General features: G+C 42.8%; 1 protein-coding gene across 1 annotated transcript in view; it reads right to left on the bottom strand.

The window, feature by feature from the left end:
• The window catches only part of LOC141100865 (gamma-aminobutyric acid receptor subunit rho-1), a 145,077-nt gene extending 124,594 nt beyond the window's left edge, over positions 1 to 20,483 (bottom strand). Inside the window, exon 1 of the mRNA XM_073589580.1 lies at positions 20,217 to 20,483. Coding sequence (XP_073445681.1) covers positions 20,217 to 20,338 — 122 coding nt within the window. The 5' untranslated portion in view covers positions 20,339 to 20,483. The remainder of the gene's footprint in view (positions 1 to 20,216) is intronic.
• Positions 20,484 to 27,267: the final 6,784 nt, after the last annotated feature.

The raw sequence follows: 27,267 nt of genomic DNA, 5'->3' as shown, positions 1-27,267 counted from the left end.
GGTTACCGTGACGTGGTGAAGTGGCTTGGTATCCATTTTTTGCAAAAAACGTATCGAATAAATACCCTGTATTTGTTATACAGCACTTGCTGATTACTGTCATGTTTTTTACTGCAGAGTATTTTTGCAAATTTGTCATTTTGTGTTTTGCGTTTCAGCCATTGGGTGGTGTGAGCAGTGTCTGACCGACTTGTTCACACTTGTGCATGTCACATATGTTTTTAATCTATGTTTTTAATCTATAGTAAAATAAGTTACAAGAACATTGATCTTCTTTAAATGGAAAATTTAGCTCTATTCCCTTCCTCAATGGATGATGAGCTCGTCACTGGTGATATCACGGCTACAGATTTCTGCCTTCTCACTTCCTCAAACAGGGGGTGTTGTGCATCAGTCCGATTTTGAGGAATACGACGACACATGTGTTATACCGGACCCTCATGCAAGTGATCTGACAGATACCAGGGGGCTTGACATTACCTGGCCCGTTCATTACCTGATGTGAAATGAATAAGATAGGTGTGCGATACCTGCTGGTACAATACAATAATAATCCAGTAGTCCAATAATTTTACTTATAAGGAGGTAATGAGTAAATGGTAACAGTCTCACATAAGGCACCGAAGTTGGTTTCAATTGTCTTCCAAGAGTGGACAGCTTGGATTGAACAGAGATGGAAACATTTCTATGAACACTAGTCGACTGACACTTCGAACATTTCACTGTCTATTGCAGGGTGGGAACCTTTTTTCTGCCAGGGGCCATTTGGATATTTATACCATTATTAGGGGGCCATAGAATATTATCAACTTGATATGTATCCTCTTATATAAACATTTAAATAACTCAAGCGAAGAAAGGAAAACTTTCTCATCCCTTACAGAACACCTTGCACATTGTAAATTAGGTATGTAATGTATGCCTGCAAACTTTTTGGTATTTTTGGGGAAAAGAAAATATGTAGACTGTCACCTGAAAAGGACTTTTGTTTTCAGGTTGCAGCAGCAGCAGTACCTATAGAAGGGCTGTAAGGAAATAAACCCTACCTATATGCCTCTAATTCAAAATTATCCCTCCTTCACCAGCTATCCCTACACTGAATGCAGGTAAGGCTAGTTTCACATTTGCGCTTTATAGCGCTGCGACGGCCTGCGCACATGTTGCATTTCGGCGCGCCTTCAAAAGTGCGCAGCGCACGGCAAAATCCAGCTAGCGCACGGCCAGCGCATGATCTGAGCACCCTATGCTAAAGATAGGGTGCACAGATCGCAAGCGCCCATGTGCGCTAGTAGGCGGTGATGACCGGATGGGGCGGGCAGGGAGCCGGCAGGGGGCGGGGCTTAGCGCCGGCCATGCGCAGGCCGTCGCAGCGCTATAAAGCGCAAATGTGAAACTAGCCTAACAGCAGTTTTACTAGAGAAGGGGCAGTATGTTGCCCTGAAAAGAACTTTTATTTTAATGATGCAGAAACACTGCAATAGCAATTAAACACAGCCTGTATGCCTGCTCTAATCTACGGTCTCCATCCTAGATGATCTCTCCCTGAACTGCTTCCAGAGGCGAGTGCATCCAGCATCACATCAATGGATTCTATACATGACCCAATGATGCAATGCAGCAGACCAATCACAGTGATGCCAGTAGCCAACATTGGCAGGCAATCCCCACAGGTTTATTGGCTGTCTAACAGCCGTGAAACATGCGGGGCGGGACTCGAGCATGGCATTCAAGCACCCACGATACTCGATCGAGTAACAAGCATACCCAAGTACCCTGATACTCCATCGAGTATAGAGCAGTGGTGAGCACGCTCACTCCCCAGTACTTAACTTCAAAACAGCACCAAAAATATCAAAGTGCAGCATCAAATATCTCCACAAAAGCACAAAAATAATATTACAGTGACAAACATCACAATGCAGCACAACACACCTTTTAGACAGTGCCAAACATACTGTATATCACAGTGTCGTACAAAATACTTTCATAGCAGTGCCAAATACAATAATACAACACTAATGGTCTACTCTGTGCGTTTTCATGCCAAGAAGTACGACGTGTGTCAACAAAGTATGTGGAGAACATCTGCACTGAAATAATGAGTTTAAAGATAATAATCTTATCCATATACATAGGGAGACATCGCCCCATGTCTCCATGATTATTACATGTTAATCATAGTCTTTTACATACACCACAACAGGTGGAGTATTGAAATAGAACAGGAATAATAACAAAGACAAAAGTAATATATCAGTGTATAACAGTGCAGGTACTCCATAAGAAAACAAAAGTAGTTCAAGAATATAATTATTATTAGGTATTCACCTAGAGCATAAATATGTCATCAATTTTGGGTTTCAATGCTGTCCACATATTCCATCTATCTCTATAAAGTTTTATTGACAGGTTGTTGATGTAATATATCCTCTCATAGGTTCAATGTTTATCTACAAGCATAATTAGAGTTTTGATGTCGGGTGGTTGCATATTGTTCCAACCCTTCGCAATTAAATAAGTTGCTGACATCAAAAAATGGGCTATCAAAAATTGTTCCTTTTTACAATTGTAAACCCCTATAAGTAGCATAGCCAGTGCTGGGCATGGACGAATAGGATGGCTGCATATAGTTGAGATCAATTCAAAGACTTTAAGCCAGAACGTCCTCAAGGAGGGACATTCCCAGAAGACATGAATCAGGTCCGCCGGCAGTCCACAGTTTCTCCAGCATAGACCTGAGCCACCCCCTCCAAAGTGTTTAAGTCTATTTGGGGTGAGATAATATCTGTGAATAAGTTTAAAGTGAGTCTCCAGGATATTCATGCATTTGGTGGCCTTGGATGCAATTCTAAATGAAGTTGTCCATTGGGACATTGATATTTGTTTTTGTAAGGTGTTTTCCCATTTTTCAAAACATCCCTTATTTATGAATATATGTTCATATTTGTTATTATAAACTCTCGTAATAAAAACATTGTTTAAGAAAAAAGATAATAGTCTTTATTTTTATATAGCGCTAACATATTCCGCAGCGCTTTACAGTTTGCACACATTATCATCACTGTCCCCGATGGGGCTCACAATCTAAAATCCCTATCAGTATGTCTTTAGAATGTGGGAGGAAACCGGAGTACCAGGAGGAAACCCACGCAAGCACAGGGAGAACATACAAACTCCTTGCAGATGTTGTCCTTGGTGGGATTCGAATCCAGGACTCCAGCGCTGCAGTGCTATCCACTGGAAAAGGTTGCTTTATACAATGTAATGCTTTCCCCGATCAATGTATGCACATAATATCCAATGTTTCGGCCGTGCTTGGCCTATGTTAAGGTTATCTGGTTTCAATGGGGGATAATTAGACACGGTCTAGATGCAGCCACGTGGGATGATACTGCTGTGAGCAGCAGTGGTCAGCAGGACTGGTGCAGAGCGGGACTCGTCGCACAGTATCACATTGAAACCAGATAACCTTGACATAGGCCAAATGCGGCCGAAACGTCGGGCATTATCTATATACACTGATCGGGGAAGAATAAGAAGCATTATATTGTATAAAGCAACTTCTATCTCATAATTTTAGTGCCAAAATCCTCCTCATCAAAATATTTTATGTCAATATCAACGTTTTCATTACTATAGAGGCAAAAATATCAAGAAGCTTTTTGCGTTATAACATATGTTATGGTATCTGAAGACTTTAAAACCGACCTAGATACCTTTCTTGAAATAAATAATATTACAAATTTGTAAATTACATTACAGCAGATTTGTTTTTGATCAAGAGATTTTTTTTCTGATTGCCATAAGTGTAGTACGGAAATAACTGTTTTTTCTACCAGGTTGGGAAAAAAAGTACATTGAATCTAAGTGTATGTGCACACAGCGTCTTTTTAGACAAGCAAACCCCCTGAGTTTTTTCAAGAAGACACTTAAAGGGAACCTGACAGCTGATACATGCTGCCCAAACCGTGCGTAGCATGTATCAGCTATTGGCTGTACGATCACAGCTAGGAATGTTTGACTCTGAAACGCTATGGCCTTTCAGAGAAAAACATACTTTTATACTTTTAATAGCTGCCAGGGAATGAGCCGTGCTGGAAACTAGTCATACAGGCGCGTCCCAAGCAGCTTCTTTCCTCCTGCTGACAATGACTGACAGGTCTCTGTCTATACACGCATGTACGTAAAGACCTATCAGTCACTGTTAGCGGGTGGAAAGAAGACCATTAAAAGTATGTTTTACATTCATGCATGGCTGAAATAATACAGCCAGTGCCTGATACATGCTGCCTACAGTTTGGGCAGCATGTATAACCTGGCAAATTCAGTTTATGGAAGCACAGCTGACATGTCCCGGGAAAGATGTGGGCTCACCGCCGGAGCCCACATCAAAGTGAGGGAGTCCGACATCGACATAAATGTACGCCCAATGTCAGAAAGGGGTTAAAAATTCCTTTCAACAATAATGAAACTACTAGTGAGTTTTCAAGCAAAAATGCTGGCAAATGTTAAAAACCATCATTTGAAAGGTAACTCACCAAACCCTGACTGAGGCACTGGCAGGATGCAGCAGAGTCCCATTGATAAAGGCTGGGGCAGCACAGGTGCATTCCACTGATGAGGACAGCAAGTAACCCAATATGGTCTGGCTGCCTAGTGGAAAAAATGCACACAAATAAGGCTTGCATAAAACATAAGTCACACTGATAGGTGCAATGCAAAAGTGTCTGAGCAGACTATTGATGACACCCATAGAATTAGCAGGCGGGCTGCTCCGCACTATCACACAGAAAAACCATCCTGCCAGTGCATCAGTCAGGGTTTGGTGAGTTACCTTTCAAATGATGTATTTTTGTAATTCTGAAAAAAAATTTTCTTATGAGAAATGTTAAAAACCCCCTCGAAAAAGCTGACGCGAAACGGGCGTTGGGGTTGCTCAGAAGTCCTTTGGCAGTGCTTCTAGGGTTAACACCATGTGGCCTCTCTTTGGTTGGGGGAGGGCTATATTTACCCTCCCCTGTGCTGTGCCCGTTGTCAGTTATACATCCAACCTTGGCTGAGCAGCTGACCCTGTGAATACCTGTGTGTATTGCTTGTATCTGTTTGCGTGCTTGTGTATGACCTGGACTGTTCCCCATTTTGCATTTGTCTCCTAATTCGGTACTTTTCGTGATACACCTGGTTTTGATCTCTGCTTTGTCCCCCGACTGTCTGCTCGTTAGTCCCTCTAGTACGTCGTATCTCTCTCTGGCTTCTGACCCGGGCTTGTCTCTTACCAAGCTATTTGTCTCTCCCCTTAGCTACTGCACTGTTCTTTGGTCTGACCTCGGTTCGCCTGACACTTCTCTGGGCTTCCTCGGCTCCTGTCATCATCCCTGGGAGTTCAGGACCTAGCCCCGCCTCCAACCATTCCCACGGTGGTCACGTGCTGCAGGTCCTGTTCACCTGCAGGCATGCTCCCAGCAGCATCCCATGTTACAGCAGAAGTTCCCAGCTTTCCCAGCACGTCCCCGGACACTCGTACAATCTCAGGGGTAAGTCTGTCATGGTGTTCGTTACAGCTGTATCGCATGGCCAGGTGAATATAATAGGCACTTTGCCTCTACTTATCTGTATGCTTACACATATAGATTTTTTTGCTGTATTTATGAGTACTGATGGGACAGAATATGACTCCCTTTTCTGTGGACTTAGGGGTTTACTGTACACGTTATATGAATTTTGAGACAATGGAACTATAATGATATTACTTTACCTTAGTACTTTTCCATGTTATTTGATAGCAGCACTTATCCATTGATATTTACTGCATGGAATTTGATCTCTATGGTGTATTTTACACCACATGATTTACTCTATACCCCCTATGCTGCAGCCTGCTGTTCTTCACTGTCCTATTAAGGGAATAGAAAAATCCAGGATATCTATAAACAGAAATATAGTGAGGAAACACTTAGCTAACCTAAATGAATTCCAGTCTCAAGGTCCAGATGAATTACACCCCAGAGTACAGAAGGAGATAGCAGAAGATATTTTTGAACCCCTCTCCATAATCTTTGAAAATTCTTGGAGAACAGGAGAAGTCCCAGAAGACTGGAGAAGAGCAAATGTTGTTCCTATCTTCAAAAAGGGGAAGAAGGTGGACCCAGGCAACTATAGGCTGGTGAGTCTGACTTCTATACCAGGAAAAATCTTTGAACAAATTATTAAACAACATGTATGTCAGTACCTGAATAAGAATGAAGTGATTAAACAGAGTCAGCATGGGTTTGTAACTAATAAGTCATGTCAGACTAACTTAATTTCCTTCTATGACGGAACAACTGATTGGGTGGATCAAGGAAATGCTGTAGATATAGTATATCTTGACTTCAGCAAAGCATTTGACAAAGTATCTCATACAATCCTTATTGAAAAAATGACTAAGTATGGAATGGACAAGGCAACTGTTAGGTGGATTCATAACTGGCTTAGTGATCGGACCCAAAGAGTGGTCATAAATGGCTGCACATCCAGTTGGAAGAATGTCTCAAGTGGGGTACCACAGGGCTCTGTCCTGGGCCCTGTATTGTTCAACATCTTTATCAACGATTTAGATGAAGGAATTGAGGGTAAACTGATTAAATTTGCTGATGACACAAAGCTAGGAGGGATAGCTAATACTAGAGAAGAGAGAGAGAGGATTCAAAAAGATATAAATAAACTGGAGCAGTGGGCAGCAACTAACAGAATGGTTTTTAACAGGGAAAAATGCAAAGTACTACATCTGGGCAATAAAAATGAAAAAAGCATATACATAATGGGAGGAATAGGGCTAAGCAACAGCACATGTGAAAAAGACTTGGGTATACTAATAGATCACAGACTGAATATGAGTCAACAGTGTGATGCAGCAGCAAAAAAGGCAAATGCAATTCTAGGATGTATTAACAGAAGCATACAGTCTAGATCACGTGAAGTCATTATTGCCCTCTATTCCTCTTTGGTCAGACCTCATCTGGAATATTGTGTCCAGTTTTGGGCACCACATTTTAAAAAAGACATCAACAAACTGGAGCAAGTTCAGAAAAGAGCGACCAGAATGGTGACCGGTCTGCAAACCCTGTCTTATGAGGAAAGGTTGCAGGATTTGGGAATGTTTAGTTTGCAAAAGAGAAGACTGAGTGGAGACTTAATAGCTGTCTACAAATATCTAAAGGGCTGTCACATTGTAGAAGGATCATCTTTATTCTCATTTGCACAAGGAAAGACTAGAAGCAATGGGATGAAACTGAATGGGAGGAGACACAGATTAGATATTAGAAAAACTTTTTGACAGTTAGAGTGATCAATGAGTGGAACAGGCTGCCACGAGAAGTGGTGAGTTCTCCTTCAATGGAAGTCTTCAACCAGAGGCTGGACAGACATCTGACTGGGATGATTTAGCGAATCCTGCTTTGAGCAGGGGGTTGGACCAGATGTCCCAGGAGGTCCCTTCCAACTCTATGATTCTATGATTCTATGATGGGTTTGATAGCCTATAGAGCATTTACAGTATATTCTGTTTGGCCATGTGACATCATATGACTCTTTTCCTTCTTTTATTTGTATTTTTTCATGATTTATTTGAATAAAATTTGTTATTTTTGCATAAAATTGTTTGCCTTTTACTTCCGGGTTCTATCCATGCTATGGGATCGGATGAGGTTGAGAAGAAAGATTTATTGTTTTTTTTATGCAGAGGCTGAACGGGGGACATATATACCAGGATGGGGGACATATATACCAGGAAGGGGCCCATGAGAGAGTAGACATATATACCAGGATAAACACAAAAATACAAAGAAAAAACACAAAAATTGAGCTTGGTTTGAGTTGATACACATGCAGCACATAAATGCATGTTGACATTGGCCATAAAACATACAAAAGACAAAATGAGCAAAAACCCTGTTGTAACTAAATAAGTAAAAGCAAAAGTGCATCTAAATACAGTTTTTAGTAATACTGTTTTTGATCAAAAAAACATGAAAGACATCCCACCACGACATGGTAACTCTGTTCGGGATAGTCCTGCACTGTCTAATATTAAAAACCTTGCCTTGTGTCAAAGTTGACTTCAATGTGTGAACATGGTGTGAGGTAGCACTGTCATTCGGGTAGGAGATACTTGCTTAGCAGCCACAAAACCAGATCCGGCACAGGTTTTCCATAAACAATTGTAGTCCATGCGGTTTATTTAGCATCATAAACCCACATAAACATAAACTTCATAACATCATAAACTTCATAACATCAGCATAGCGTCCATGACAGAGTTCAGCTCTGTAATCCCTGTGGTCACACAGGTTATGCATACACAGGCTCTTCAATCTCAGTTATCTCACCCATGTCAGGGTTTCCTCATAGCTCCATCATCACGCTGCAGACGTCCATTCCCTCCAGGGAATCATCAGGCACGTGCAGCCATTCAACACAGCATTCCTTGCTGTCAGGAAGACATCCCCCATCTCTCCCATACGGGGCCTTCCAAAACGGACCAACCAGGTCCCTGCATTCACCTCATGTGACCTACCCTGGCCACCTTATATGGTCCGTAGCCATGCCCACCCGGTCACATGGCTATGACCTCATCACAGGTCCTTGAACCATTCTCACACACTTTACAATATCGTTCTTAACCACACCCCTGGGTGGATTTGTAGGTAACTAGTCCCTGACACATTGACCCATCACCTCAGCAGTATCACTGCTGATCAACACACACATAAGTCTCCATCTCAAGGCCATCCACCTTGAGATGCATAACGGTCATTCAGTATTCTGCCATTCATCCGCTCTCCTGGGACATCCACACAGCGCCCCCTAGCAGACACAGTGGTCACTAGAAAAAAGAAGAGAGAAGGTCCAGCTTCACAAAAAAAGTCCAATTTAATTATTTAAAAATAAGTCCAAGTCTCAAAGCTGAGAAAGAACAAGCTATTGTTCGAAACGCGTAACCCACTATCTGTTACTCATGTGAATGAATTTCTTTTTTGTTCTGGACTTATTTTTAAATAATAAATTGGACTTTTTTGTGAAGCTGAACCTTCTCTCTTCTTTTTTCTGGCTATTGCGTGATGACTGCACGTGATCCGGGCTTCCTACAGCACATGCTTTCAGGTGAGCTGGCTTTTTTCTCTTTATTCACAGTGGTCACCACACCACATACCTCCCCCCTCTGTTCAAACTTGTGGGGTTGAACACACAACATTACACCAGGATCTCGAGACTGGGCCCTCACTACTCTTTGCCCACAGGTTGAGAGAACCGTCTCCATCTGTCATACGGCCTCATTCGTACGTTAGGCCTTCCCCGCCCCCATCAGTCAGAACATTGGTTCTGATCTTTGGCCCTCCAGTCACAGTCTGTCTGCGTCATCAGACACTGTTTAGTCACCACATTCCTCTCTCTGTTTGTTCCGTTCCACCGACCAGCTCCCCCGGTCAGTACGGTCATAAGTCTTAGTTAAGCCTACTGTCTGGCCTGAGTCTGACTCATTCAGCGCCTCACAGGAACTATGGTCTTTCCACTTCGTCCTGCCAGTCGAACTACCACTTGCTGACATTTTTCGGCCACCTGCCATGTCACTGCTTGGAGGAACACTTTGGGTCCTTACATCTTGGGTTGAAGGCGGCTGCCACCTCTTTATTGATCCACCGACGGTCCAGCCTTAACTGCTCAATCTCTTGCAGATACCCCACTCGATACTCCAAGAGCATCCGAAAGTCTCTCAGGCTTTCCACGGAGCCAACCACCAGGATGGGAATCCTACCCTCTTCACTGGATACCTGGTCTTCATCATCAGGAGGGATCCTCACCCTCACCACACCGGAGATATTTACAAGGTCTTGCATTACCTTCCCAAATCTTCCAATGATTCTCCCAATCAGACCTTTGGGAACCGGAACTACATCTTTCCGCAACCCCAGCCGATCCATAGCCTCCCTTGCTAACTCTAGGCATCGAGCAGCTTTCATATTACTCCGCCTAACCAGCTGTTTGTCGTGAAGACATTGCAGATGCATTTCTTTCAGGACAGCTACTCGGTTTGATGTATCTTCTCTGGCTGATATTATCAACAACTGCCGAGTCTCAGGCGCCCAGTGCACCTTACAGGCTTTGACTGCCTCTTTGAAAGCCTCATGCACATCTTCCTCAGCACAGGCTTCTTGCATGTCTTCTGATATTAGGTGGTATATCTCAGTGGTAGATAGACTACAGATCAAGAGATCTTTGGTTTAACTCCAAGTGCCACCTGAAGATTCAGGTTGCATGTCTTCTGGTACATCAATTACAAGCTTAAAGGTGGTGGGTGGCCTTGCTCTCTTCCTGGCCAGGAGGCTCTGGCTTTACCACGGACACTTCCCTCACTACAGTTGACTTACAGTTTCTTTGAGCTTCACGACTTCTTTCTTGAGCTCCTCGACCCTGTTCTCGGCCAGTTATCTCAGGACTCTTTCTCGTTCGAGATGTCCTTCCCCTGTCTCCTTTATTAACTGTATCTCATGATCTTGTTCTCTTTTGGCCAGCACGTGTCGCACTACTACCTCTTTAATTATATTGTCAAAGGGTACCACTGGGTCAGTCCCGTCAGTCGAGTGAACCCTCCAGTTACCCTCTGACCGTGTGTCTAGTCCAGCCATCTCATCTCCCAGCCCACCATCCGTCATGTCACGAGACGTCAGGTCCGTACGTTGGGCAGATGTACCTCTTCTTCCGGTCAGTTCTACCTCTGACCTGTCCATGTCAGGAGCCGTCACCGACTCAATATCTGCTGGCCCCACAGTCGAAACGTTTCCATTGTCCGACCATACGTCATCAAACAAACAAAGTCCCGGCCCCTCTCCAAGGCATAGACTAAGTCCCGTGGTATCCCACCCCCTTGGCACTCACCACCTTTTGTCCCCTCGAACATTACTCTGTCTACGGCATAGTTCACCGTGACCCCATGTTTACAGCGAACCCTGACGTTTTTCTCGGCCAGAGATAAAACGAGAGGAGTTCCTGTCAGAGTCACCTGACTCTCTGAGTCCAGTCTACCAGAGACTCCTTCCCGGTGCAGCATCATGGTACACACCTGTGGCCCGTCATTATCCAGAAAATACATGCCGCACTCCTCAAAAGACATACACACACACTGCAGTTCCCCAGACATGCCCACTGAGGTACCCAGTGCTGTCCCTTTCGCAAACTCGGCCCTTTTCTGGACCACCATCCCAATTTGGGCCACCACCTCCCTCTGGGACTCCACCCCCTTTTGAGTTACCATCTCAATTTGGGTCACTGCCCCCCTCTGGAACTCCACCCCCTTTTGGGCTACCACCTCGATTTTGGCCACCGCCCCCTTTCGGGATTTCCCCATGTCCGTTATACCGGTCTTCTCAGACCACAGTTCACACCACACAGTTTATGTCTCTTACGATACCACACAAGTCCTTGCTGGAACCACCACAGCTCCTGCTGTCCCCGATCACTGACACCACCGGCTGCTGTTCACATACGGCTGCTGGTGTCACCTTCGTAACCCCGCTGAGTTACAGGAAGCTGCTTGTCCCCTTCATAACCCCGCCTAGTTACAGGAAGCCGCTTGTCACCTTCTTGACTCCCCTGAGCCACCACAGGCTGAATTGAGAAAAGAGAAAAAAAACACACCACACAAAACTCACATGTCCTGTCTGTGTGCTATTCAGGACATTCCGTCTCCACCTGAGACCGTCCAACACGCAGGGTGCACCGGGTGCTATTCAGGGAGCCAACCCTCCTCCCAGGGTTTCCCAACACACAGGCCTCACCAGGTCCAGGGGCTCGGCGGGTGCTATTCAGGACATCCGTCTCCACCTGAGACTGTCCAACACTTACGCCTCACCAGGTCCAAGGTCATACCACGTGCTCCAGGCATCCGATTCTTCTCCCAGAACCTCCCAACACTGACCCTCCAGGACCTTGCTCACTGAACCCTCCAGGTACACAGTCTTTCCCACTGACCCAGGTCAGTACAACACGAACACCTGTCTGTTACCTGTGTCGGCCACACAGGTCCTCGGGTACCTCATATCCGCAGAGGCACCCTAGCAATCACCAGTCTCTTTCTCGCTGACCTGCAGTCAGTATATCACACGGCTCAGCGTTGCCAGCACTGCACCATGTGCCTTTGGAAACCGTTGCCCTTAGCAACTGAATTTTGCAGTCCTCTTCCGTTGCTCCTAGCAACAAGGCTACAACATTGTCCATAGCATTCTCCACCAATTGTAAGGTAGTGCTGTCATTCGGGTAGGGGATACTCACTTAGCAGCCACAAAACCAGATCCGGCACAGGTTTTCCATAAACAATCATAGTCCATGCGGTTTATTTAGCAACATAAACCCACAGCATCAACAAACTTCATAACATCAGCATAGCGTCCATGACAGAGGTCAGCTCTGTAATTCCTGTGGTCACACAGGTTATGCATACACAGGCTCTTCAGCCTCAGTTATCTCACCCACGTCAGGGTTTCCTCATAGTTCCTTCATCACGCTGCAGACGTCCATTCCCTCCAGGGAATCATCAGGCACGTGCAGCCATTCAGCACAGCGTTCCTTGCTGTCAGGAAGACAGCCCCCATCTCTCCCATACGGGGCCTTCCAAAACGGACCAACCAGGTCCCTGCATTCACCTCATGTGACCTACCCTGGCCACCTTATATGGTCCGTAGCCACGCCCACCAGGCCACATGGCTATGACCTCATCACAGGTCCTTGAACCATTATCACACACTTTACAATATCGTTCTTAACCACACCCCTGGGTGGATTTGTAGGTAACTAGTCCCTGACACATTGAACCAGCATTTCAGCAGTATCACTGCTGATCAACACACACATAAGTCTCCATCTCAAGGCCACCCACCTTGAGATACATAACGGTCATTTAGTATTCTGCCATTCATCCACTCTCCTGGGACATACTCACAGAGCCTCCTAGCGGACACACTGGTCACTTCACCACAAAGGGCAGACAAAAGGACTGGGTCCCAAACAGTAGGCACCAGTCTGGGGAAGCCTTATATACAATTTCCAGCTCAGGAGAGGGAGGCCACACCCCAGCTTGCACAGAATGCAAAAATACAAAGAAAAAACACAAAAATTGAGCTTGGTTTGAGTTGATACACATGCAGCACATAAATGCATGTTGACATTGGCCATAAAACATAAAACCTACAAAAGACAAAATGTTTTTTCTTTGTATTTTTGCATTCTGTGCAAGCTGGGGTGTGGCCTCCCTCTCCTGAGCTGAAAATTGTATATAAGGCATCCCCAGACTGATGTCTACTGTTTGGAACCCAGTCCTTTTGTCTGCCCTTGTTCACACATTGAGGTCAACTTTGACACAAGGCAAGGTTTTTAATATTAGACAGTGTAGGACTATCATGAACAGAGTTAACGTGTCGTAGTGGGATGGCTTTTATGCTATTTTTGATCAAAAACAGTATTACTAAAAACTCTGTATTTTGATGCAGTTTTGCTTTTACTTATTTAGTTACAGCAGGGTTTTTGCTCATTTTGTCTTTTGTAGGTTTTATATATACCAGGATGTGGGACATATATACCAGTAAGGGTCCAAGGATGGGGGAAATATATGCTAGGACAGGGGACATATATACCAGGAAGAGGCCCAGGATGCAGGACCTGTATACCAGGATGGGGGACATACAGTATATACCAGGAAGAGGCCCAGGACGCAGGACCTGTATACCAGGATGGGGGACATATACACCAGGAAGAGGCCCAGAATGGGGGACATGTATACCAGAATGGGAGACATTTATACCAGGAAGGGGGACATATATACCTGGATGGGGGACATATATACCAGGAAGAGGCCAAGGATGGGAGACATGCATACCAGGATGGGGGACATTTATACCAGGACGGGGGACATATTTACCTGTATGGGGAACATATATACCAGGAAGAAACCCAGGATGAGGGACATGTATTCTAGGATGGGGACATATATAGCAGGATGGGGCCCAGGATGAGGGTCATGTGCTTTAGGATGGGGACCTATATAACAGGATGGGTTACATATATACTGTATTTACCAGGAAGTGGCACATGATAAAGGACATACAGTGGGTGTGGAAAGTATTCAGACCCCTTTAAATTTCTCACTCTGTTTCATTACAGCCATTTGGTAAATCCAAAAAAGTTCATTTTTTCTCATTAATATACACTCTGCACCCAATCTTGACTGAAAAAAACAGAAATGTAGACATTTTTGCAAATTTATTAAAAAAGAAAAACTGAAATATTACATGGTCATAAGTATGCAGACCCTTTGCTCAGTATTGAGTAGAAGCACCCTTTTAAGCTAGTAAAGCCATGAGTCTTCTTGGGAATGATGCAACAAGTTTTTCACACCTGGATTTTGGGGATCCTCTGACATTCTTCCTTGTAGACCCTCTCCAGTTCCGTCAGGTTGGATGATGAACGTTGGTGGACAGCTATAGTGATCTTGGGGTTCTTGTTTACCTCTCTCACCAAGGCTCTTCTCCCCCAATTGCTCAGTTTGGCTGGACGGCCAGGTCTTGGAAGACTTCTGGTGGTCCCAAACTTCTCCCATTTAAGGATTATGGAGACCACTGTGCTCTTATGAACCTTGAGCACTGTAGAAATTCTTTTGTAACCTTGGCCAGATCTGTGCCTTGCCACAATTCTGTCTCTGAGCTTATGGCCAGTTCCTTTGACCTCATGATTCTCATTTGGTCTGACATGCACTGCGAGCTGTGAGGTCTTATATAGACAGGTGTCTTTACAAATCAAGTCTTATCAGTTTAATTAAACACAGCTGGACTCCAATGAAGGAGTAGAACCATTTCAAGGAGGATCACAAGGAAATAAGGAAATGGACAGCATATGACTTAAATATGAGTGTCTGAGCAAAGGGTCTGAATACTTATGAATATGTGATATTTCAGTTTTTCTTTTTTAATAAATTTGCAAAAATGTCTACATTTCTGTTTTTTTCAGTCAAGATGGGGTGCAGAGTGTACATTAATGAGAAAAAAATGAACTTTTTTGAATTTACCAAATGGTTGCAATGAAACAAAGAGTGAAAAATTTAAAGGGGTCTGAATACTTTCCGTACCCACTGTATAAACCAGGAAGGATCCCAGGATGGGGCACATATATACCTGGTTGGTGACATATATACCAGGAAGGAGCCCATGATGGGGGACATATATACCAGGAAGGGCCCTATGATGTGACTATATACTAAGATGGGGGATATACATACCAGGAAGGGGTCCAGGATGGGGGACAGATATACCAGGAAGGGGGACATATATACCAGGATTGGTGACATATATACCAGGAAGAGGCCTAGGATGGGGAACATATATACCTGAAAAGGGGCCCAGGATGGAGGACATTACTAATGAAGGATGAAACACATATGTCTTTATAGGATTTAGAATGCCCATACATCTGACCAACATAGGGAGGGGTGTGATGAAGCCCAGGTCCTTATTTTTCAGTGGGGTCCATCGGACTCTGGGTGCATGGAAAATGTCGGACTGCATTCAGATATAATGGAGATGATGGAGAAATTTTGTTGTGCATCTGCTCCTTATAGTGTGCTATGGTCAGGGCTGCCACTAGGAATTTTGGGACCCTGTACTGGCAAAATCTTTGGGGCCCCCTTGAGACTCCACCCAGGCTCCACCCCAGCCTTGTCTCCACCCCTCGAACTGTCCACATTCCCACCGCTCTCTCTTGGAAAAACTCCACTTCTCACCAATCACACATTAACAGTTCCCATCACCAGATCACACATATAACAAACAGCCTTTGTTTTAGTCAAAAGATTTAGATTTTTTAAGCCGCCACCACAACGTGGTAGACTCTTTTGGCTAGGCCCTACTCTACTCTAACCTATTAAACATTTGTTAAAATATCCAATACAATTTAGGTATATTTTTATTTATTTTTAAATTTTTAAAATGACCAATAATATCACATACAAGGGACAAATACCTGTTCAAAGCAGTTAAAGCTGGTTTGAATCACTGACTGGTAGCCAACTTACGATTTTACTTAAAAAGATGCTTTGTCCCAATTAATTTGAATAGCCTGAATAGCACTGTATTACCATCACTTTGTGACTGAATACTACAATGCTGATCAGTAATAAAAAAACACAATACTAATATCACCATATGTGTCATTATCTTATTTTTTCCATAGTTATATAAATATAACTATTACGTTTGCAATAAGAAAATACAATGTTGCACTCATACTGATAGTCAGTGCAATGCAATGTACACTGCACAACACTTATAACGTGGGACACTATTTGTTTGTAAAGTGCCAGGGTGTTATGGAGAAGCGGCTTGCCACAGCTACCATGCCGAGCACCTTGAATATAGCAGGGTATGTATTCCTTTCATTTCTATTGTAGGTTTAGTCTGTTTAATGGCCAGTGTGAACATGCTCCTACACATTGCATGCATGCCAACTTATACTCCAGTTCATTTCTTTTAGATTTGCCTCTTTATAATCTGTAAAAGTTGGCAGGTCTAAGTAATATTCCCTATACTTGACTAAGCACAGGAGCACCGTAGCATCTGCAGTCTAGATCTAATAGATGCCCGGCCCTTGCATTAATTACATGTGAGGCTTAGTTAGCTTGTAATCAGTGTGTGAGATCATGAGGAGCTCAGCATCTCCTCTATGTATTAGAACGGTGAACGGTGGACAGCACTTCTGACATTAGACTGGTGAATGTCAGGGCGCTCAATGATTAAGACAGAAGTCGATGCGCTCACGGAATCTGGCTGCAAGGTGCTCGACATCTCCCATAAATATGTGTATGCTACATACTATTAAAGCATTCCCATGAAAATGTTCATCCTCTTAATATATTGCAGTCATCATATTATATAGCACTGTGTACTTACAATTGCTCATTTTGCCTTTTACCCAGCTAATTCTTCTCTTTTCTCTGCTCTATGTAGAAACAGGAAGTCTCTTGTCCCTGCAATTATCATTTCCCTCTTCAACTTCTGATTTGAAGTGTGCCTTCTGCTTCAGAAGTCAATCACCTATATATCCATTCATTGGTTGCCATCTAACGTACTAGCATGTCTGATGCCAGGTCGCATGCCTCCTCCTCCTGTGTCTGCCAGCAGCTAACAATTTCAGCAGCCAAGTGTGTTTTTAATTTGCTGCATATTCTCCACTCCCCAATCAGCTAGAAGAGCTTTCTTTTGTAAGGTGTGTATTTACAGTAATCAAAGGTTTGGACACACCTGTTCCTGCAATGGTTTTCCTTTTTCTTATTGGAATGGTCACATTGTAGATTCAGATTGAATGCAGCAAAACCACAAATTAGCATTCTTTTAAGCAGTTTCATCCTGTAGGCACGTGATTTGGCTTTCTAGCAGTCTCAGAGGAGGCACTGAGGACTTGTTGGCTGCTTTGCCTTTACTCTGAAGTCAAACTCATCCTCTCAATAGGGTTGAGCTTGAGTGATGGTAGAGGCCACGTAATTTGATGTACTTCATCTGATCTGATCTGACTCCATCCCTCTCCTTCTTGGTCACATAGCCCTTACATAGCCTGGAGGTGTGTTTTTCGCTCATTGGCATGTTGCAACATAAATGCAAACCAGATGAAATGGCGTGTAATTGCATAATGTTGAGGTAGTTAAGCTGGATAAATGTGCCCACTGCCCTGAATTTGGAAAAAATTCACTTAACACCAGTAAAGCACCCCCACACCATCAAATCTCAATCTCCATGCCTAATGTTTGGCACTACTCATGTAGAAACCAACCAGCTTTTCTGCATCTCTCAAAGACATGGTGGTTGGTACTAAGCATCTCAAATTTGAACACATCACTGCTCAGTACTGATTTCTCTAATGTCCAGTCCTTGTGCTGCTTGGCCCGAACAAGTCTCCTCTAAGCCCATAACCATATTGCCTAATAATTAATAATAATAAATAAGTCATAGATCAGCCTAAATGACCCAAAAAAGAGGGTTAGGACAATCTATTAAATGAGTATAAAATATTTATTTATTTAAATAACTTCTAAGTAATATTAAATGTGAATGAAACCAAACATAAAATAGGGGGCGACCTGGATATTATAATAGTCCACATAACAGGTCCACTAATGCAGAGAGAAAAAGGACACTCCCCCACTACCAGTAGAGTCATAGTAAATACCGCATCCAACATATATAATTAAATGATGACCTGCTGTCACCATTTCTGTCCAAGATAATCTAATTGGATTGATTCAATAAGAAATCTAAGGTATGACAGCTATGCAGAGGGCAGAGAGACCAGTGAGGAGAGCAAACTGTCTGCCATTACATGCCTCACACTGAGACACCTGCTCTAATCTACTGTTGGTAGGGTGTTGACTTTTTTTTACAAGTATGTTGGTATCTGCTTATGATTGGTCAATGTTATGCAGGAAAAGAAGTACACACCTCAAGTAAAAATCTCTGGTAACACCCCCTTAGATTCAACATAAACTGTAAACTAAACTTTACAAGAAATATAATAATGAAAACTAAGTTTTATTCATCTATGAAGCCACTATTCTACAAATTTGGCCAGTTAGAAATGCTCAAACTGGTGTAAGGTCCTCTGTTAAGGGAATCTGTCAGCAGTTTTTTACACCCTAAACTAATATGTTTTATGTAAAGTCGCGATAATGTTGATAATGATGCATTCTGACCTCTCTACAGTTTTCCTCCTCCTGACTGCCTCCTGTCAGTGACTGACATGTAACTTTTTTCTCTCCTTCCCAAGATCTCATGCAGGTTCAGTAATTCCCCAGGACGGCACATGTGCAGATTGACCATAGTGACACCAGTACCGCCCAACAGCTTTTATCACTGCCATCAAATGAATCATCATTGGGGAAAGAGGTGCTGGTATCACATACCCTGGTTCTCTCACTGCTCCCTAATGATGATTCATTTGAGGGCAGTAGTAGAAACTGTGTGGCATCGCTGGTGTCACTCACACTGCTTCTATTTCCGTCACTTGATGATGTCTTGCTGCAGTGTTGGGGACAGAAGCACATTGTCAGCACTTTACTCATCTTTTATACAACTTCTATCTAGACATATTCATAAGATGGTGTTGAAAGAAACTGTAAGTAACTGCAGCGTCGCCCCTCGATGATTTCCTGTTCCAGGAGTAGTGATAGATGCTGCGGGGAAGTGAGTGCAGTCCAACCTCCTGTGGCAACCTGTTTGAGACTCCTCTAAAATGAAATGTAATGTCACAGGCAGGAAGTGAAGTAAAAAAAAACACATTTAGGGATTAGCTAGATAGGGAAAGTGTCGGGTATTGTATAATAAAGCTAATTACATAAGTGATGAGGGTGTAAAAATAGATATTTAGAGAGGACATTTTAGGCACCAGGTCACCCCTTTAAGTACAACATTCCGACTCCTAACAGTTTAAATATTGGAAAGCTTATCTTAAATTTCAAGTTCTAGCAACCCATAACTGTCTGCAGTTTTTCTGCAGTGCTGGAGAACCAAACTTTTCTGAATTTCCAGCAATAAATGAAAGCTAGAATACAATAATCTGAGCTGACAGCTGACAATAGTTATTTTGCAACGAGTAACGTGCAACAGAACTGTCCGGCTTTGCAATGAAGTTTCATGTGGCGCTGCTAGCGGATCTAATGAACGTAAGACTTTAAATACCTCCCACCCTTGTACATCTGTGGCAGAGCTGCAGGCATTGTGGGTAAGCTTCAAAGCATTTATTATGTTTACACAATGCAGCCATGCTTGTATTAACCCCTACGAGAGCATAACCTCTCCCCCCCCAGAGAAACACAAGCTCTACCTCTATTGTATAGCACGAAACACATTGTTATAAATTGACTTGTCTATCAGCCTCATCTGAAGCCCATCAGAAGATGAAGGTATGCTCAATATCACAACAATGGCTTGGAATTCTGCACGTCAAATCCTAAAATGTGTTTAGACAAAGTGATGCATATAATCAGGATTGGCATATGCAGAATTGGATAGACAGTGTTTTTCAAAGCAAAATGAATAGGAATATATATTATTCCATATTGTTATTTTAAAGGAAGTATCTTGGATGAACTACCTATGGGTCACAATACAGTAACTATCACAGTAAGAAGAAAGCGCAGTGGTACTCACCTGCCTTGCTTATATACCTCGGGTATGACTCTCGTCTGTATATGAAATCTGCATTCCGCAAACACACAAAATGCCCAAATCACAAATAGAGCGCAGATTCCAAGATAGCTGGTAGTCAGCATGATACCTCCAAGACTACAGCCCAAAAATCGTCCCCAGAGTAAGCACTAAGATGAAATTTTGTTTTTTCTTGAAGACATTGGTGGGTCATCTCATTATTAGAAGGATGTTTACCCATACAGAAAGGAAACGCCACTCAGTATTTAATCTGGATGCAGGGGAAAGCAATTTCCACTAAACCTATAAATCCGTCTACGTCAGATGGCTGGGATTTTCAGGCTGCGGAGTATTCACGTCTCTTTCAGAATCGCTTTTATGATTGTTGCTCAGGGCAATGTAGAACATTGTTACAATGGAAGTTGTGGAGAAGAGCTCATTTGTAGAATGCTGTAACTGATAGTAACCTCCAGATATCAGATGTAGAATGATGTCCGCAGAGATTCTTGCCCAAATGTTCCTACGTGCTGCATGTCAATGGAACTGACTCCCGAATAAAGTGGTATTTATATAAAGAGACAAGTCCCAGGCAAGCATGGCACAACATCGTATTTGGGTCATACATTTGTCAAATAGATATGGGTAAAAACTGTTCATGATATCATAGTATAGTAGAATGAAATAAAAATCCTTTTTTTTCTACTGTAGTAATGTAGAATTTTTTTTAATTAAAATGATACAATTAAAATGGAACATATTCAGTATAGTCACACATTGTGTTGAAGCAGGTAGATTAAGGTATAAAAGCTGGATAATGTTAGCTTGATATACATGCTTCATATATAAGAATATGAAGTTTTGTTTCAGTTTTCGTAGATCACATTTTTACTCACATTTTGAATGTTGTTGTTTAGCTACACTAACCTCAATAGGAAAAAAAGGTCACACAAAAGAAATTGCCTGAGTTTCATCGTCAAAAATTGGTTATGAAAAATTAACAAAACTAAATACCGTTTGCTACATTAAAGAACTGCAATGTATCTGTAAAAATCAGATGCTATGCTGTGGCTCCATATGCAATCCGACTTTTTTGCTTAGCCATAGATTTGAATAGGCAAGTTTCATCCAACACACAGAAGAAACTGGTGCATGCTGTGAGTTTTTTTCACCTGCATATTCAGTCTGTCCATGAAAGCCTTTTTTTTAACCGCATAGACTCACACTGGGTGAAAATACCATTCAGAGCCTAACTTATCCCTCCCTGCTTCACATTTTTACCTCCAGTCTTTTTGATAAGTTGCAGTTCTGGCATTGAAATGACACCGCTCAACAAAGATTGGAGGCAATGGTTAAAAAACGATTTTGAAGCAGGGGGAGGGTAACTATAGTTTGTTTGCTATTGTCATCCACTGCGAGTATATGAGGTAAAGTAAATAATTTCTGTAACCTCATTTTAGGCTGGAGTCACACTTGCGTATAAAAAATCGGTCCGATACTGATCCAGAAAAAAATAATGAATGTCATGCGAGTGTCATACGAATACAATGTGATTTTTCTCTACTAGCATCCGTATGCAGGACTGCCACCAGGAATTTCAGGGCCCCATACTGGCAAAATTTTTGTGCCCTCCTGAGATTCCATCCAGGATTCACCCCAGCTCCGCCTCCACCCCTCAAACCTTCTGCAGTCCCATCGCCCACTCTTGGAAAAACTTCACTTCTGCACCACGTCCTCACCAATCACACATTAACAGTTCCCATTGAACACAATATCACATTCATAGCTATCATTTTGGACAAAATGATTTTTTTAAGCCGCCATCACGATAAGGCTGGTGTCACACTAAACGTATAAAAAATTGGTCTGATTTTGACAACCAAGAATAGCATAAATGTTCCCTGAACAGTGATCCGTATGTAATGCGAGGATGTGATTTCCTCGCATCTAAGTATCCGTGTGACATCTGTATGCAATCCGTATGGCATCCGTATGGCGTGATGTTATCATACCCTTGCAAAATGGACATATAACGGTTCTTTGTCCTGAAATTAATTAAAATCATAATCAACAACCCTATTTAATGGTTGAACAACAGGTGACACCCTTCAATCTTTGCATTAGAGTCCATGCTTGTGTTGTGGTATTTCTGCTTTGTGTCAGACATATCAGACAGTCTTACTTTCAACACTACTGAGCGTGTGCTTTACTACTGGGTTTTGTGCCGACGTTTTGGGGAGCCATACCCAGTGATTGTGGATCCGAGGAGGCGGACACTAATATGGGTACATCCGCTTTTGAGGCGACGGCTTACTAAAGGCCATTTCCTCCATCTGTATGCGACTCTACGCAGCCATCCTGACAAGTTCTTCCAGTATTGTCGGATGAGCCTTGCCACCTTTGACATTCTGATGGAGATTGTGTGCCCTGGGATCACCTTTAAGGACACCAGGATGCGCAAGTGTATTTCTGCCGAGGAGCGCCTTCTACTTACATTACGGTATGTATTCATCCTCTATGTTGATAATGTTTAAAACAGTTTTGTTTATTTAATGCGCTCATCCCTAAGGCCTGTTTCACACTTCCGTTTTTGACCATCAGTCAAAATCCGCCAGTTTTTTAAAAAAACGGATCCGCCCTTTTTTTTGCGGATCCGTTTTTTTCCCCATTGAGTTGCATTACTGGCGGATCTTGACGGATGGCCATCCGTTGGATCCGTTTTTTTGCGGATCCGCATTTTACAGTGCGCCTGTCCGGAGGAAGACATTCAGTTGGAATTTTAACCCTGAAATCCTTTCTGGCGGACGGAAAAAATTCATTCTCTCTCTCTCTCTCTGCGGTTCCTTTAAAATTCTGCATTCAATGGATCCGTCAAAAAAACGGTCCGGTGGCATCCATTTGCATCAGTTACAAACAGATCCGCTTTTCGCCATTTTGGCGGATTTTAACTGACAAGAAAATACGGATGTGTGAAAGAGGCCTTACTTTTTGTGGTCTATGTTTTGTAATTTTAAACTACAACATTTATCCTTTCACAATATATGCTGTTATAATTAATAGCAAAGCCATTGCATGTAGTTTAATGTTGTAAAAGCATGGCTTATTAGCTGTTGACTATAACTTTTAAGAAGGATTAAACTGGTTTATGGCGGCATGGATTCTCATTTTTTTTTATTTTTATGTTCAATTTTAGATTCCTTTCCACTGGGCTTTCCTATGCGGCACTGCATCTAGAATTTTTAATTGGCAAATCCACCATCTCAGGCATTGTCTGGTCTACGTGCTCTGAAATATGATCCCGACTACATCAAATGGTCATGCCTGAGCCCAAAATGAAAAACTGGTTGTGGATAGCCCGTGGCTTTGATGATGTGCCAGTTTCCAAACTTTATTGGAGCCCTGGATGGGAAACACATCTGTGTGCGTAAGCCGCCTAATTCAGGGTCCCAATATTATAATTATAAACAGTATTTTTCTGTTGTGCTGTTTGCCCTGGTCAACAGTGCCTACAGGTTTATAATTATAGATATTGGGACATATGGAAGAACTGGAGACTCCAGAGTCTTCAATTCTTCCATTATGGGCCGGCGGCTGCGCAATAATGAGTTGGACCTACCACCCCCACGTCAGCTACCAGGGTCTGCTATGGAAGCGGTGCCTTATGTGATGGTTTCAGATGAGGCCTTTCAATTAACATGTCACGTCATGAGGCCCTATCCCCGTAGAACCCTGGACCACCAGCGTAAAATATCTAATTTCCACCTATCCTGCTCACGACGACTGGTGGAGGGTGCCTTTGGCATTCTTTGTGCCAAATGCCGTGTCCTGCAGTCAACCATTCAACTTAGTGAAGCAAATGTGAATGAGGTGATTAAAGCCTGTGTGATACTTCACAACTTCACCAGAATCCATGACTGTTCCTCATATGATGGTGATGAAGTTGCGTTGCCAAATATTGCTAGGCATAATACACATGTAACTCATCCCCATCGTCAGCCCTCTGGACTAAAAGTGCGGGATGTGTTTACAAATTATTTTGTTTCACCAGAGGGATCTACTCAATGGAAAGACAATGCTGTTTCTATGTTGTAAATTTGAATTATGGGGTGAAATTAAAGTCATGTTTATGATTGAAGTGTGTTTTGTTTTGCCCTAATAATGTGCAAACTGTGAAAATCAGAGGATGAACAATATCGTCATTACATCATACACCAGTCATATATTTTTAACTATTTTTAATCAAAACATATTGTTATTCTAAACACCATATTATTATCATATGGATTTTTGGGCCAATACAACTGGGCCAACAAATAATAAAAAAACTTGCAAAAGTAAAAAATTAACAATAAAAAATTAATTAAAAAAAGCATCTCAATGAACTTTACAAGTTCTGGTAGGTTGGGGGTGGTGATGGCGGGGGCGCAGCTTGCGATGTTTGTTGTGTTTGTGGCATTACTTCTAATTCACCCTGTGGGTTTCCATATGCTGAGTCAGGATGGTGGACCAGGGCAGGATCCTGTGGTGGAGGATAGTAATTGGATGAGGGATAGTGAAGCGGGTACTCCTGGGTAGTTGGGTACCCAAGTTTTTCATATCTCCCAATATGGCCATGTTGACCATACTCATGCTGGGTCTGATCAAGTGGCCATATTGAGCAGGTGCATTATGGCCAGAAATGTAGGCCTGAGTAGGAAGATGTAGGGTTGGGGTGGGCTGTGGCTGAGGTGTAGGCACCCGGGGAGGAGGTTGCTTAGAAACTGATTGAGCCTGCACTTGTGGTAGTCCCGGCATTTGCAGCTGATTACTGGTGGACAACAGCTGCCATTCCAAAAAGGCAAATACTGAGTTGGGGTTATTGGGGGGTGTGCAGGCATCAATCAGGATCTGAATAGCACCTCTGGCGCGCAGCCTCACCTCCCAGGGTATTGGACGGAGGTACCGTGCCAGACTGCAGGTATATGCTTCCTCCCGATCATTGTAGGAAGCCCTTGCCAAATAGTCCAACACCCCACTGTCAAAGTGCTTCCTGGTGCCTGAGGTTGTAACGTCTCTCCTGCATCAGCTACAGCGTGGGATGGCGGCAGCCTGGGGTGAGGTATCCATAGGTATGTTAGGGCTGCTGCTGTTTCTCTGGTCCTCCTCTGGATGTTTCTCCTGTGGTGCTGATACCTCTGCTGGTCGTGGTGGTGGTGGGTGCAGCTGGAAGGTGCAGTAGATAGGCCAGCCACCTCTTCACCTTCCCCGACTGGATCTATAGGAACCTCAGAGTCTGATGCTGTGTCCCTCCCTGTTAGGATTGACTCTGTTCTGGTTTTTTTTTAAATTAAGATTTGACCCTAACAGTATCTGTAAAATGTGGTGTGATGCATGCACTTACGGTCTCAGATCCAGAACGGGATCAAGAAAATTAAGCCGATCAAAGTAGATGTACTTTCTTTTTGTCGGTGCTGCATCCCCACTCCTGGCCCTAGGGCTGCCACTAGAAATTTCGGGGCCCCATACTGGCAAAATTTTCCGGGCCTCCTTGAGACTCCGCCCAGGCTCCACCCCAGCCCTGCTTAAACCCCTTGAACTGTCCACAGTCCCACCACTCTCTCTTGGAAAAACTCAATTTTTCACCAATCACACATTAACAGTTTCCATCACCAGATCACACATATAGCCAGCAGCTTTTATTTTGGCCAAAAGATTTTTTAATCTGTCACGACGACAAGGTAGACTCTTTTGGCCGGGCCATACTCTACTCTAACCTATTAAACATTTGCTAAAATATGCAATACAATTTAGGTATATTTTTATTTATTTTTCAATTTTTAAAATGACCAACAATACCACATACAAGGGACAAATACCACCACACCATGACCAGACAGCATATTATCACCACATAGTGACCAATAATACCATCTACAAGGAACAAATACCGCCACACCATGTCCAGACCACATATTACCACCACAGTGACCAAATAATAGCACATACAAGGAACAAATACCGCCATACCATGACCAGACCACATATTACCACCACAAGATGACCAACTACCAAAAGAAACAAATACCAACACAACATGACCTGACCACAAATTGCCAGCACACAGTGTCTGAATAATAGCACATACAAGAAGCAAATAGAGCCACACCATGGCCAGACAACATATTACCACCACATTGTGACTGAATAGTACAATACTGATCATTAATTAAAAAAATACTATCACCATAAGTGCCATTATACACAGGAGATCTGTACTTAGTATGCAGTGTCTGTGTACAGGTAATACAGTGATCACCAGTGCCATTATACATAGGAGCTCTGTATATAGTGTCAGTGTACAGGTAATGCAGTGATCCCCAGTGACATTACACACAGGAGCTCTGCATATAGTATATAGTGTACAGGTAATACAGTGATCACCAGTGACATTATACACAGGACCTCTGTATACAGTATACAGTGTATAGTGTCAGTGTACAGGTAACACACACACTGATTAATGAGTGCTTTCTCTAGCTGAAGTCCTTCATCTTTGCACTTCTTTTTAATCCAGCACAGACCGCCATCACTTCTTTCAGCCAGGACTCATCTCTGCATAAAATAACAGTTATCTAGAGCACCACTTCCAGAGCACATTCCCCACTTTCTTCTACACTACACATCTGAATACAGACATTCACTCACCATCAGTATACATTACGTGCAGAATTATTAAGCAAGTTGTATTTTAGAGGATTCTTTTTATTATTGAACAACAACTATGTTCTCAATCAACGCAAAAGACTCATAAATATCAAAGCTTAACATTTTTGGAAGTTGGAGTGGGTTTTTTTTGGTTTGGCTATCTTAGGAGGATATCTGTTTTTTCAGGTAACTATTACTGTGCAGAATTATTAGGCAACTTAATAAAAACCAAATATATACCCATCTCACTTGTTTATTTGCACCAGGTAAACCAATATAACAACACAAAATTTAGAAATAAATATTTCTGACATTCAAAAACAAGCCAAAAAAAAATCAGTGACCAATATAGCCACCTTTCTTTAGGATGACA

This window comes from Dendrobates tinctorius, unplaced genomic scaffold, assembly GCF_039654945.1.
Source record: "Dendrobates tinctorius isolate UK_male_01 unplaced genomic scaffold, ASM3965494v1 ptg000111l, whole genome shotgun sequence".
Lineage (NCBI taxonomy): Eukaryota > Metazoa > Chordata > Amphibia > Anura > Dendrobatidae > Dendrobates > Dendrobates tinctorius.
Note: the sequence above shows the minus strand (reverse complement) of the source record. Positions and strands in the feature narration are given on the sequence as shown.